This window comes from Lathamus discolor, chromosome 1, assembly GCF_037157495.1.
Source record: "Lathamus discolor isolate bLatDis1 chromosome 1, bLatDis1.hap1, whole genome shotgun sequence".
Classification (NCBI taxonomy): domain Eukaryota; kingdom Metazoa; phylum Chordata; class Aves; order Psittaciformes; family Psittacidae; genus Lathamus; species Lathamus discolor.
The window spans coordinates 2860309-2874682 of record NC_088884.1 but is presented as its reverse complement, the minus strand read 5'-3'; the positions used below and the strand labels follow the sequence as shown (position 1 = coordinate 2874682).

General features: G+C 43.0%; 1 protein-coding gene across 1 annotated transcript in view; it reads left to right on the top strand.

The window, feature by feature from the left end:
- Positions 1 to 914: 914 nt before the first annotated feature.
- Positions 915 to 14374, top strand: part of USP6NL (USP6 N-terminal like) — an 87546-nt gene continuing 74086 nt past the window's right edge. Inside the window, exon 1 of the mRNA XM_065667234.1 lies at positions 915 to 1027. Within this exon, the coding sequence (XP_065523306.1) occupies positions 1015 to 1027 (13 nt within the window). The 5' untranslated portion in view covers positions 915 to 1014. The remainder of the gene's footprint in view (positions 1028 to 14374) is intronic.

Genomic DNA, 14374 nt, shown 5'->3' with positions numbered 1-14374 from the left:
CGGCCCGTGCTGTGTATTTAACAGCAGCTTCCAGACTGTGTCTGTGTTAGCAAGTAGCATGGCACTGTAGTGACAGATCCAGAGTGGAAAACTGAGGGTCCAACATCCCTCTGTGTTTCAGCAAGTTGTTTTTCCAGGCTAGATCAAACCTCAGCCTTATTCTTTGGGCAGGACATAACTTAGGAGTGCTCTCACAGATAGCTGAACATGGAAAGAATCCAGTTTTGCATACTTCCATGTTGCTTCCCAGCACAAACTGAAGAACAGTAAATAGAGATGATCTGGAGATTTGCTCTTCCAATCTAAACTACAGTGCTATTTATAGAATTGCATGGAACATCAGTAGTCTTTTACCCCAGATTTATGATCTTGACATTGGACAGAATATCTTCATGAGCTTTTTTTAGGCCTAAGTGGAAGTTCTAGTACGATTGATATTTCAGGGGCCGAAAGAGGATCAAGAGATTATGCATTCATGTACTGAAGACAGACACAACTTGTGCTTGTCTGTGCTTTGTCTCTCAAGATTAAGTGCCAGTTTCATGGGAGAGTTACCCAGATATCCACGTGCAACCTGTGGATTACCATGCTGTAGCAGATATCCACCTGCAGCCTGGGGTGGACCCCATGCTGGAGCAGGAGGATGTGCTCTGAAGGAAGCTGCAGCTTGTGGATATCTGCTCCTGGCAGGAGCTGTGGCTCCTGGAGAGGAGCCCACACAGGAACAGGTTTTCTGGCAGGAACAACAGCTCATGGGAAGGACCGGCACTGGAACAGTTTGTGATGGACTGTATCCTGTGGGAGGGACCCCTTGCTGGAGCAGGGGAAAAGCGTGAGGAGGAAGGAGCAGCAAAGACAAAGTGTTACAGACGGACCAAAACCCGCATTCCCCATTCCCCTGTGCCGCTTGGGGTAGTGAGGAAATGGAAGAACTGGGACCGAAGGAGTGAAGCTGAGCCTGGGAAGGAGGCATTGCTTCTCAGTTAACTTCCCTGAGCCAAGTCTGGTTTGCTCATGAGGGTGGTTGGTAAGTGATTTCCCTGTCTAGCTCAACCCATCTCAGCTTACTTTCTCCCTCTGTCCTGTTGAGTAGAGAGAGTGAGAGGAGCTCAGGAGGTGTCTGGCAGCCAGCCACCACAACCCACTACAGCTACACCAGAGGTGCTGGCACACTTACACATTGCATGTGTGGTGTTGTGTGAGTTCTTTCCAGTCCGAGTTCCCTTAAACTGCAGGTGATGGAAGCACAAGCCAGGTGATCAGTTCTGTTTTTCTTGTTGTGGATGGTGGTGCAACTCACATGATCCTGTTTACTGCACAGCCCAGAGCAGCAGCTTGCAGCAGAGCAATGTCTTCTTCAGCAGGTGCTGTAAATCCAGGATGGGATGTCTGAATGATGTCCTCCTACAGTTCTCTTTCTGTTCTCTTAACGTACTGCTGGATTAATCTGTCCCTGTCCAAAACCCCCTTCTTAACACTTCCAACCACCAATCTGTACTAACTGGTTTTGAAACAGTGTCTATTGGTATGGCAGCAGATTTATTTTAAGCAATTTTAGCTGCTAAGTGTTAGAACTACTGAAGTCATTGCTGCCATTAGGAAAACTCAACAAATTATCCTTCTTGTACAGTAGCCACAGAAATGGCATGATATGAGAAGCTAATAGGAGATAGAATCGAATTAGGATTAATGGGAATACACTTAAGTGGGAGGTGTTTTTTTGGGGGGGATGTGCAGATGGACAAGGAGGGCACAACATTTATTTGCCATATCTTAAAACATTCCTGCTTCAGTGGAATTGTTGTTTAATAGTGATTTGGTTTGGGCTTTGTTTGACTGACTGCCTTTCTTGGCAATTTCTGATTCCTTTTTAATTTAAAGCAACTTTTCTTCAGTATTGTGTATGAGCTTCCCCTTGCCAGCTTAATTTTGCCTGCCTTTTATGTGTCACACAGCTTTCATCAGTTAAGTTCATAGAGTCCTTATTAGTGGGAAATCAGTTGTTTCCAATTAAAAATGAGAAAAAAGTTATAAATCAGCTTCAGATTTGAGGGTAATTTAATACAAAGAAGTTACAAAATAGTTGGAATATGAAAACTCTTCCAGTTCTATTATTTTGAATATTTTTTTTTCTTCCACAATTAAAACAACTGCAGCTGAGTTTGTTTCCAAACCATTCTTCTTCATTCCAAGACAAATCTGAAAAGTTCTCCAGTTAAAACTTGGTCTAAATCCTTTAGTCGCATGTGAAAGGTTGTGTTTGGTATTCCATTTACATGAACATACAAGCTTGAACTTAAAATACTGATAGCTAATGATGAATACATCATATGGCAACTCCTGGTATGGGAGTAGTAATGATATACCAGTTTCACTGAGAAATAGCTGCTTCTGAGGTCCAAGAATCCAGAGTTCTCCTTGCCTGCCCTGAAGTGGTGATGCAGATTGTACCTGGCAGTCAGACCAGCACAGCAGCTTATAAATGTGGGAGCTCCCTATTTGTATAGTATCCGTATTAATTAAATTGAGCTGCCTAAAAGGTGGAACCAATTCAGTCACCTTATTTGTATCCCTTTCATGCTGGTAAGTGTTTTTCCACAGGTCTCAGTTGTGTGGGCTCTGGCGAATAGCTGTGTTTTTCTCCCTGTATATGGTGGTGTGTTTTTGTCATTCAGAAAGTTACTTACAGTTCAGTGGACCCCTTTACACTAGCTTTTGGCACTGCCTCGTGTGCCCTATTTCTTCTCCATCCTTCTCAGCCTGTGCGGTTTTTTGCCTCTGTATTCACAGAAAGGAAATTTCCATGAATTTTTCTTTAGGTTTTAGATTTATTCAGTTTTGTGTTTATTTCAGCACTGCGTGTGTGTGCAGAGAAATACAAAATGCTGCTGATCTAACGTACAGGCAGGAAGGATGAAAATAGAGGCAAGGCAGTGGGGAAGTTGATACTCAAATCTGACGGGGTAGTTGTAGAACAACACAGTAAAAACTTGGAGCAGCTCAATAACTTTTTCATGGATTTCATTTCCTTTTTGGGTTGTTATTTGTAGTTTTGCGTATTAAAATAGTTATGATGGAAGGTATCTTGTAAAATCCATTTCTGTTGACCTTAAGTCCCTTACCCCTTACTGATGAAGATGCTTTAACTTGTCAGCTAATCATATTCTGGCAGTTTCGTACATCATCCTATTAAAATGCTGTTCCCCAAAGAACACATCACCCTTCCTTCCCTCCCTGTGGGTTTCTATGTCCTCTTTTCGTACTGTTTGCATGTGTCCTTTTCATTAGGTATGACTTCATGTCAACTGTCATTCTTCTGTTTTTCTAGTCTTGGAAAGGGTTATATTGCCAGAAAGCATTAAACAGATCGTTGGTCTGACAGCGTGTTGTGTGTCAAGGTACAAGTTGCAGTGGGCAGGCTGTATTTCCATTGGCCCTGAAACTGGCTTTTGTAGCTCTGTGTGCTGCAGCCTTCGATTTTATCCCCAGCATCTGAATAGACATGGAGCACTCAGAACCGTAGTAACCTTTCATTACATTCCCACCAACGAGTTTTGATTTAGTAAAACCTGATTAGTTGGGGTGCAAATTCATGTGTTTGTCCTGTGCCTTCACTTAAACTCCTTGAAGATCTATCCCTTTATCTGAAGAAAAATGTGGCTTAGCTTGTGTTGGAGCCTGTGATTCAGTGAAACACCATGTCAGCTCAGTAGCCCCTGATGAATAGTGGCTGTTTGTGACAGTGTTTTAATCAGGCAGAGAACTTCCCCCAGGACATGCATCTGACTTATTTGTCAGAGAAACCTGTCAACACCACATCTGAGATGGTTTGAATGCCACCCTGGGATTAAGCAGCCTATTGTACCTCAGGTACAAAGTACCCTCTAATGCTTTTGGTTTTCTACATTTTCATAGCACATACTATAACAATAATGTGAACTGTTGGTCCCTATTGTCAACTTTCAGGTTTCATGTTCTCTTCCAAAACAGCAGGTGTTGGCAAATAAAGGGTACGTGTGAGTAATTTCATAGTGCTCAGTAGTTACACCCCTTGTGTTTTAATGTGCCAAGGAAGAAAGGGAGGTAGGGAAGAAGAAAAACAGCAGAACTTTGAGGCTAAGTGCAGCTTTAAGGTAGGCTGAATTATTTGTAAATTCCTTTGAGAACTTGCTTGCATGACAAAAAGTTTGCTGTTAAATTAACTCATTTCAGAAAATATTCTAAACCAGCAGAAGCATTTGGTAATTTTCACTCACATTCAGACTTACGTGGTGTCAGAGGACAAGTGTACTTCTGCTAAAGAGGGAAGAGGTGATGAAACACTGTTGGATTATCATCAAGTTTGAAGCCACTGGAGTGATAATTCTTAATCCTTCCAAAATGCCATAACTAAAGCAACAACCTTTTCCCATCGTATTGTTAGACTTTTTGGGAATACTTTTGCAGAGGTGATGCCTTGGTTTACTGCATTGGAGTTCCCTGTTTCAGGCTGATCCTTTGGCTTTGTTTATAGTAACATCAGAATTGTAAGCTGGGATTTTAATGTATACTGAAGAAATGTCTTCAGTGGTAAGGTAAGAGGGAACCAAAATCATAACCAAGATAGGATTTTTCTCTCCCAAGTTATTTTGGGTTTAACTTTTGGGTTGTGAAGTTGGTTTTTAGAATGACTGTTACACCTCATGGGAGGGTTCCCTGTCTGACCACTGCGGCTACAGTCAAAGAGAGAGGATTTAGAATCATAGAATCACAGAATAGTTAGGGTTGGAAAGGACCTCAAGATCATCTAGTTCCAACCCCCCTGCCATGGACAGGGACACCTCACACTAAACCATCCCACACAAGGCTTCATCCAACCTGGCCTTGAACACTGCCAGGGATGGAGCACTCACAACCTCCCTGGGCAACCCATTCCAGTGCCTCACCACCCTAACAGGAAAGAATTTCCTCCTTAGATCCAATCTAAACTTCCCCTGTTCAAGTTTGAACCCGTTACCCCTTCCCCTGTCACTACAGTCCCTGAGGAAGAGTCCCTCCCCAGCATCCCTATAGGCCCCCTTCAGACACTGGAAGGCTGCTATTAGGTCCCCACGCAACCTTCTCTTCTCCAGGCTGAACAGCCCCAACTTCCTCAGCCTGTCTTCATACGGGAGGTGCTCCAGTCCCCTGATCATCCTCGTGGCCTCCTCTGGACTTGTTCCAGCAGTTCCATGTCCTTTTTATGTTGAGGACACCAGAACTGCACACAATGCTCCAGGTGAGGTCTCACAAGAGCAGAGTAGAGGGGCAGGATCACCTCCTTTGCCCTGCTGGTCACACTCCTTTTGATGCAGCCCAGGATACGGTTGCTTTCTGGGCTGCGAGCGCACACTGCAGCTGGCTCATGTTCATTTTCTCATCGACCAGCACCCCCAAGTCCTTCTCTGCAGGGCCTCTCTGAATCTCTTCTCTGCCCAACCTGTAGCTGTGCCTGGGATTGCTCCGACCCGGGTGTAGGACCTTGCACTTGTCATGGTTGAGCTTCATAAGGTTGGCATCAGCCCACCTCACAAGCGTGTCAAGGTCCCTCTGGATCCCATCCCTTCCCTCCAGCATATCAACCGGACCACACAGCTTGGTGTCATCAGCAAACTTGCTGAGGGCGCACTCAATCTCACTGTCCATGTCAGCGACGAAGATGTTAAACAAGACCGGTCCCAACACCGATCCCTGAGGTACACCACTCGTTACCGGTCTCCAGCCGGACATTGAGCCATTGACCACAACTTTTTGTGTGCTTATGTGTACCAAGTGCTTTGTTCAATATGTTTTCTATCTGCTGGTTGTAGTTCGAGCTCAAAGCTATCTTCTTGTGAAGGGTTGAGTTCTGATGTTTGTTGATGTCTGGGTAACCAGTCAGCCCTGTTGCTCCAGATCTGTCCAGGCTGCACAAAGGAGAACTTGAACCTTCCCAAAGTGCTGAATATCCTTATTGCTTGTGTACACACACAGAGCAGACAGTGGATGCATCTGTGTTTCAGTCTTAACTTGTGCTTCCCCGAGTACAGATGTGCTGTTCCCCTGCTCCCTGCTGGAGAGGACAGCTTGTGCCTGCGCTTCGGGGGGGTTCTGCAGTTCCTCTGCTTTCGCTGGCTTATGAGAGCTTGTTTTCCCAGATGCAGCTCCATGGGCTCAACCAAGTCTTCACTCCTGCTGTGGATTTGGATTCTGTAAAGGGTTTTCACAGACTGGAAAGGGATCTGTTTGGAGTGAAATGTGGTTGAGCGGGACTGACATCCGTAAAAGGCTTTGTTTGTATATTATTCTAGATCTAATCCTTGTAACTTGAAATAGGTGTTGCTGAAGTATTGCATCAGTGTTCAGGGTAGATGAAGTAGACTTTCTTCTGTGTACTGAGTTCAAAACCGCTTTTTAGCCATTTCAAGTCATGCTCTCATGAGATATGAGTGTCTATGACAAATGGTCAGGGTTTTTTTGGGTTGTGGATTTAGGTTTTGGGGGAGATTTTTTTAACACTATAGTGTGGTAAAAGGCTGGATCTTCATTGGTAGGTTTAGTGCATCATTGACTTCAGCATTACCAAATAAATGGATTTTTGCTTGATGCCTGTGCACAAAGCCTGGACTAGAATTAGCTTTGTCTTGTAACAAAACCTTCCTAAGGCCATTGCAATGAGTATTTGTACTTCTTCATACTTCACCAATACTGAAATAAACTTCTGATTTTGAGAGAGGAAGGATTGAAAACTTGATGGTAGTTCTGTGAGTGTTATTAAGGCACCTCTCTGTAATCCTACTCTAAATCAGTAAAAAGTAAGTATTAATGATTTCTATGCATTGAAAGTACTTGGTTTTGTGCAACAGTAGAATAAAGTAATAATTGTCTTATTTGTAAAACACTTTGAGAGTATCCAAAGAATGAAGCCAGTGGTACATCGCACATACACCTCCTTCAAGTAAGAGATCACAAACCTCTGGAGAATTCTGTTCTGGTTAACCTGTGTTATCCTTCAAAAGCAAATGTTCAAACAATGCCTTTTATTTTTGCTTTGTGGTCCTGTGTAACTGCAGCTTGGTCCTTGCCTCTCAGTGATAATGGGATCTCAGTGTGGCCTGGGCTGATTGTTCTCAGTGTGAAAAGATTTCCTTTCGTGTCCAGCCACTTTCTCCCCAGAATAACTTGTGGCCATCACCCCTGTGACTCCTTGTAAAAAGGAGTCTCCACGTTCCTTGTAGCCACCCTTTCAATACTGGAACATGGTGATAAGGGCTCTCCTGAGCCATCTTTTCTCCAGGCTGAACAAACCCAGCTCTCTGAGCCCTTCCTCACGTGGCTTCCCTTGGATCATCTTTGTGGCCCTTCTCTGGACGCTCTCCAGCCCGTCCACAGCTTTTTTGTAGAGCAGGGACCAAAACTGAACACAGTATTGCAGGTGTGGCCTGACAAGTGCCACACAGCATGGGCCAATGACATCTGTATCTCTGCTGGTGATGCCCTTGTTGATGCAGCCCAGCATCCTTTATGTTAAGAAATGTTTTCACTGGTGCAGCCGGATTTGTGCTGGTATTGCTGAATCCCGGCATGAATATACCCCAAGTTCCATTTGGTGGGTGTGCCAGTGGGCTTTATTGCAGGTTCTGCTGCATGTTCACTCAGCCTGAGACTGGGACCTGAATGGCACAGGGCGGCGAGGCCCTAATTCCTGTTTCGAATGGGAAATGCTGTGGCTGTTTACTTTGTTCTGTTTACCAGTCCTCAGGCAGTGAAACTGAAAACAACAAAACCTCCTTGTCTGTCACTGACTTCCTTTTCTTGGAGCAAGGATGAAGAAACTGATAGCAGCATTTTCTTCCCTCAGCAAACTTGTTTACCTTTCATTTGACTGTCTCTTGTTCCTCCAGCCCTTCTATAACCACTTCATAAATACGAAATCCCATCAATATAGTGCTTATATTAAGATAATTTCAAATGTTTAGAGGGGATTTCAGTCTCTTTTTTTTTCTTTTCCTCTCCCAAATTTAATTTTAGTTTTTAATACTGGCTGACAGATACTTTAAGTAGGTGATTACTGAGATCTTCCAAAACAACTCTGCTTTGTGCTCTGGAGGCATGACTGATGCTCTAAGCAGGCCGGTACCTAAATCTCCCTTGATTTCTTTTTGCAGACTTAAACTTATCATGGAGTCACCAGGAGTGGGTTTAGTGTCACAGGAGCTTCTTGGTGCCATTCAGACTTCTCATAGGATTTGCTTAGAGGATCCTATTTGTGTTTAGGTTATTACTGCAGTTAAAGTGTTTATCTGCTCAAAGATGAGTAGTGCAGGGGCAGAGACACTGAAGAAAGCTGTTCAGCCAGGGTGAGGAGAGCTTGTAGCATGTAACTCAGTATCTTTTTTTGTGGAAACACGTGTTCAGCTTTAATCTTAATACAGGGACCTTGCAGCTCCTCTGTAGCTAGTACTGTGTGATTCCTGATGGTTCCTTCAGTGTATCACCGTGGTAGGTGGAGGGACACCTCAGAGATGCACTGTATCACAACAGCTTGTCCAGGAGCCTTGTATAACTTTTGCTGGAATAAAGCAAGAAATGCTTTTTTATCCTGACAGAACTGCAGTACTTAAGATTTTATTTTCCTGTTGTGTATCAGGATGAAACTGAGCTTAAAACATCCACATAACTGCTGAGGTCTCCCTCCTGCATCAGAGGCTATGCCCAGACAGGCAGAGCATCTGGAGACTGAGGTTGAAGTGTGGACAGTGCCTGAAGCCTGGTTTTCTCATGCTTTTGTGGATGGACTCATCCCTGGGTGCCTCATAATGTCTCTTTCAAGAGAAGGCAGAAGAATCAAAGACCGGTAGTGTATGTGCAGCTGGTGAGTAAAAGCTGGTGCTGTCAGTAGCTGCTCTTCCTTTGAGGTGCAGCAACAAGGTTTCAGCAGCCTGTTTGAGCAAGAACATAGCGTCAGCAATTAAGTAATACTTGTGGTCACTGGGCAGGTTCAGGGGAGTTTGTTCTTCTTCCCCATGATGCTGGTAGAGTTTTACTCCTGCCACTTGAGTCAGTGCTGGTGTTTTTCTGAGCTGGCTTGGAACTTTTTAGTCTTTATTAACTGACAGAATAACATCTACTACAAAACCAAGCTCTTCTTTTCTTCCTGTTTTAATCGGTTAAATTGGCTGTGTAATTAAATGATGAGTTGGACTGAGTGTACATCAGTATTCAAAGTTTGTTTGTGTAGAGGAACAAACCTTTCTATTCTAGCCAGTGAAATGATACAAATATAGGTGCAACTTCTGCAAGCAGAGAACTTCAACTTCTCTGTCCCTGGAGAAGAAACGAAACAGCTTCCTCTAAAGTGAAGAGCCCCTTTCAGAAACTCCTCCCGGAGGATGCATGAGTGTTGTTTTGGTGATGCTTTAAGCTGGGAAGAAACTTCACATCATTAACACTGCATTTTAAAATATGATTGTTTGCTCCATTAACTTTGACTAATGCTGAGATAAAAATGATTAATTGGCAGACTTAACGCAATTAGTGCCATGTGGCATCTGACTACTTCTATTTAAGTCTGTTGATGTGGGAAGCATAATTCTTGCTGTGAAATGTTCTGCCTTGTGTCAGAATCTGAAATATTAGAACCATTTTAGTGTTTAAATTGATACTGCAAATCTTAGTGCTGTGGAAACATTAACAGTCTACTGCTAGTGAAGGTCTACAATAGAGGAAGTGTGAAATTATATCTGAAATGACGTCAAAATTTCAGATATGTTTTTAAATGTTTTTGATTTATGTTGCTGGGAAAAAAATGATTTTTATATGTCATCCTGATGTATGGCATTGGGAAAACAAAGAGGAGATTTAGTGCAGAGATCTCTTCTGTTTGGTCGTGCTGAAAGATCGCTCTGCTTCTATGTTTAGTGGCCTGTCATGGCTAAAAGAAGTATGAGTAGAGAAGAGATATTTCAGTTTTCAAAAGCCTCTAGGGACTGCAGATGTAATACACTTTTAAAGTACAAGGGATCAAAGAAAAAGAGGCATTTTCAGTTAAATTTGTTTATAAATACCTGAGAAGGCGCTAGTGTGGAAAGGATGACTTGACTTACATTAGGTTGAGGGTAAAATTCCTGAGGTATTCCTGCTTTTTATCTGCCAGCGCTGCTTCTGTCAAGTGTCTGATCTTCACATGTAACACAGCAGCTGATTTGCAGCATATTTGATTAAGTCATTAATTGTGAAAGCTAGGACTAGTACTGGGAAAGGTCACGGATTTCAAGGGGAGTGTGGGAGTAATGCTCATGGGCTGTAGATGAAACAGATTACATGCTACAGCGGGATCAGGTCTAGCCCCACAGTATGAGTTCCAGGAAATTTAATATTTGGAAGACTGTAGAATGATTCCCATGTAGCAGAAAACCTCCTGTGTTTTTCCATGGAGGCTCTATCTTTGTTGTTTCTTTGCTGCTGGGTTATGATGTGTTGCAGAAACAAGGCTTGCTCTATGTCACTGAACAGGGAGAATGTAAACATGTTCCGGGTACCCCCTGGGCAGCCGTTTGTGGGGCTGACTTGACTTCAATCAGCAGAGCCTTTCCATCTCCTTAAAGACAAAATGTATAGGAGACTGATCGCTTGGAATGGTCATAATGCTGCCCTTTGACAGCAGTGAGGAAAGAGTAAAATAGGAATAGACTGTTGAAAAGGCCAGATACCAACTACACTCTTGGGAGGGAGGAGAACAAAGGGTGACTTAAGCTTAGACATAAGACATGAGGCACTTGTTGCACAAGTCAGACCAGTCCTTTCTACTAGCAAGCCCCAAATTATACCCAGCCCAAGTCTTTACATTTGTAAAGTCTATTAGGAGCTGTCATAAATGTTTCAGCTGGTGTTGACAGAGTCCTGGGCAGGAGGGTGGCTTGTGTGTTAGGTTTGTTTTCCTCTTTTCCTTTCAAGAAAGGGGCATTGTTCAAAATTGGGTTTACTCCTTTCACTGTAGCTTGTCACAGATTAGCAATTATGGTTTCTACTGGCTTTGCAACTGATTATGTTAACCTTCAGCAAATTAATTATCTTTTGGCTCAGGACTGCACACACACCACTTTGTAAAATGGAATTACAGTAGAACCATGCCAGTTCTTGTCACTCCACTGTGTAACTCTTGTGGTAACATTCATAAGGCTTAATAGTGAGGTGATGACTTGAGCATTCAGACTGCAGCTTCCAGCTGGCTCTGTTGTAGGCATAGCTGATGGAGATGATTAAGTTTTAAGGTGTACTTATTTATGTGAAATGCATATAAAAATAATTGCAAATGAAGACTAAGTAAAAGGCCAAGTTGTGTTTCATTAGATAGCATTCTTTTTCTGGTTTACTGCTGGCTTATTCTGAGTTCTTTCAGTGCTCTGTTAACTAATACGTATTAGCAAGGCTGTGTTGTTAAAAATAGCCATAGACAGATTGCAATAATTGATGAATATTAGCAGAGTTCTTCTAAGTCCTTTACTCAGTTGCTGCTTAAAAGCAAGATCATAAGAGTAGTTGATTTAAATTCTTTGCAGTGTATACTGGACTCCTAAACTCTAATTTCATGTCTTGACACAGGCTTCCTCTATGGAGTATTGCTTAGCAGGGCTGCCTTGGTTTCCTTGCTCTTGCTTTGAGTCCTTTGGGGATAAGTTGAAAATTGCTTGGAGATAGATTGTAGTAGGAGATAATTCTATTGATTTCCAAAGTGACCATTTTCCACTGGTGACTATGCAGTATCTCTCAGGGGATGCTGCAGAATGCGAGTGTTCTGCTGCAGTGAAACTTGATTTCCATTGAGATGAGAGTTCAGTTGTGTTTCTTCAGGGAAGTGAAATCCTTACTTTCATATCTTCCACCCGTTACTCCTCATGCAGTAAAACTACAACTGGGTAGTTAGATACCACTCTTCTGAGGTTCTACTCAGAAGAAATGCTGATTGTTAAGGAGAGAAAGAATGTGTGTGTTGCTGTTGGAATGTTTGGGATTTTTGGTGCAAAGCATAGTGGAACATAATGATTTTCATGAATAGTTTTTCTGCATCTTTAGCTTTTTTTTTCCTGCTTCTGGATAGAGATAATTTTCAAGCCAAAATCTTGCCTTATCTGTCTGTAAGTCTTTACTTGAAAACACTCACCAGAATAGATACGCTAAACCTGAAAGATGGAAGAAAAATATCAGTGTAATGTGTCTCTTAGTTATTGCTAAATGTGCATGGTGTATGTGGTGAAAGAGTACCAGTGATGTTAAAGAGCGAGTTGTTTTCAGGTGCTGAAGGTGTCTGTTGAGAGAGTTAACCTGGAATGAGTGCTCATGCTGTCATTGTGTGTGAGATCTTTTGTCTTCCCCAGATATGCTTTCAGTTAAGGACACAGCCAGTAGCTGGATTTACAAAACCAGTTCAGCAATTCTATCATGAGAAAAATGGAAGATGATTTTTGTGTAGCAGGAAGATTCCTGCTGTGTGCACATGGACGTTGGCAGTAAGAAAATGCCACTTCTGAAGTAAACATGTCTGGTGGTGGATATCACACTAGCTCAGTGTAAACTCATAGTGAAGCCATAGACTGAACTACTGACACTTGGGGTTTGGTAGGCTTTGTGGTCGCTAGTTAGTGGTAATGACCAAGGAGCTGCAGCCAGTTTCCAGGCTCAGGCCTCTGCCAGGCAATGCGGGGAGGAACATTAAAACAATTGAAGGAATTTCTTTTTCCATTCCCTGGGGGGAGAAAAAGAATAGTCCAACGCACTTGATCAGATCTCCTGTTCCTGGCATTCTAATGCTTTTCAGGGTGCAAGGAAACCACAGAATGAGGTTGGCAGGGACCTACCGTGACCGTTTGGTCCAACCCCACTGCTCAAACAGGGTCACCTACAGCCAGTTGCCCTGGACCATGTCCACACAGCTTTTGAGTGTCTCCAAGGATGAAGACTCCACAAACCTCCCTGGGTGACCTGTGCCAGTGCTTGGTCACCCTCACAGTAACAAAGTGTTTTTATGATGTTCAGAGGGAGCCTCCAGAGTTTGAGTTTGTGCTCATGGCCTCTGGTCCTATCACTGGGTACCACTGGGAAGAGCCTGGCTCCATCCTCCTCACACCCTCTGTTCAGGTATTTATATACAATGATAAGACCCCCCTGAGCATTTTCTTCCCCAGGCTGAGCAGTCCCACTGATTTTCTGTTGGTAAAACAGAGCTGGAAAGAAAGAGCCGGAAGCCCACACAAGTCTCCCAGGCCAGGTCTGGTAGCATGTGTGCTCTGATTTGCTTAGGTTAAGAAACGGAATTGGCTGGCTTCTGGCTGTAAGCATCACATAGGAGCTGATATTTTGCTTAAGAGATCATCTGTGTGGACTAAAATCTGTGCAGGAGAATGGCCTGGTGTGTGTGTCCTTGAATACTGGGCATGGAGGTTTATTTTTCAGGTTTTTAGGATGCAAATGAATTCTGCATCCTAATTTTCCTAATATTCTGCCAATATTAAATCTTGATTTTCTTTATACTTTCAGCAACAAAAATGTTCTTTTCAACTCCTGACATCCCAGATATTTCAGGTCTCCAAGATACCCTGAATAATAAAGGAGTTTTAAACAGAAAACATGTAAAATCTCTGTCCTGTAAGCAGAGAATGCCAAGCAGTTGCAGAGAATGCCAAGCAGTTACAGAGATCTAAAGTGTATTTTTTTAGTTACTTAACTACTTAATAAACCCTGGAATTATCAGAAACAGGATACTTCAAGCCCCATTTTTGGGAAGTCCTTTAAGTAAGGTGCTTTTCATGCAGCACTTGGTAAATCCCAGTCTGAATTCTTACCCCAGAGTGTAGCAGTGATGTGTCACAGGAGCCGTGTCCTCTGAGGCTGTTTGTTCAAATCAGCTTGTTTATTCTTAGCTGGAATGCAGGGCTGTGGGCTGTGGTGGAGAACACCAGCACAGGGCCTGCATGACACTTCTTGTTAACAAACAGCATCTTTGTTCCAGTATCTGCCGCTCATGTAACTGTAGAGGGGCAGTGTCTGGAAGAAGGAGGAGCATGTGTCAAGTGGCTTGGTTCTGTGGAGCAAATGCTGCAAGAGGAGGAGGAGAGCTTTCCCTGTTTGTTTTTGCTAAACTGATTCAGAATATGGTCTAGAAACACAGATTGACTTCATGAAGACTAAGCCAGAGCTTTACAAGGACAGGGCAGAAATCTGCGATCTGAAGACTGGTAAAGTGTTGTGTTGTTTCATGTACTGGTCTTTAGCTGTTTGCTATGTGCTGTTTTACTTCTCTCGCCTTTCACATTAGTGATAACTGAATTTTAAATACTTCAATAGTATTAAAGTAGATAATTATGTTTAATGATGGAAG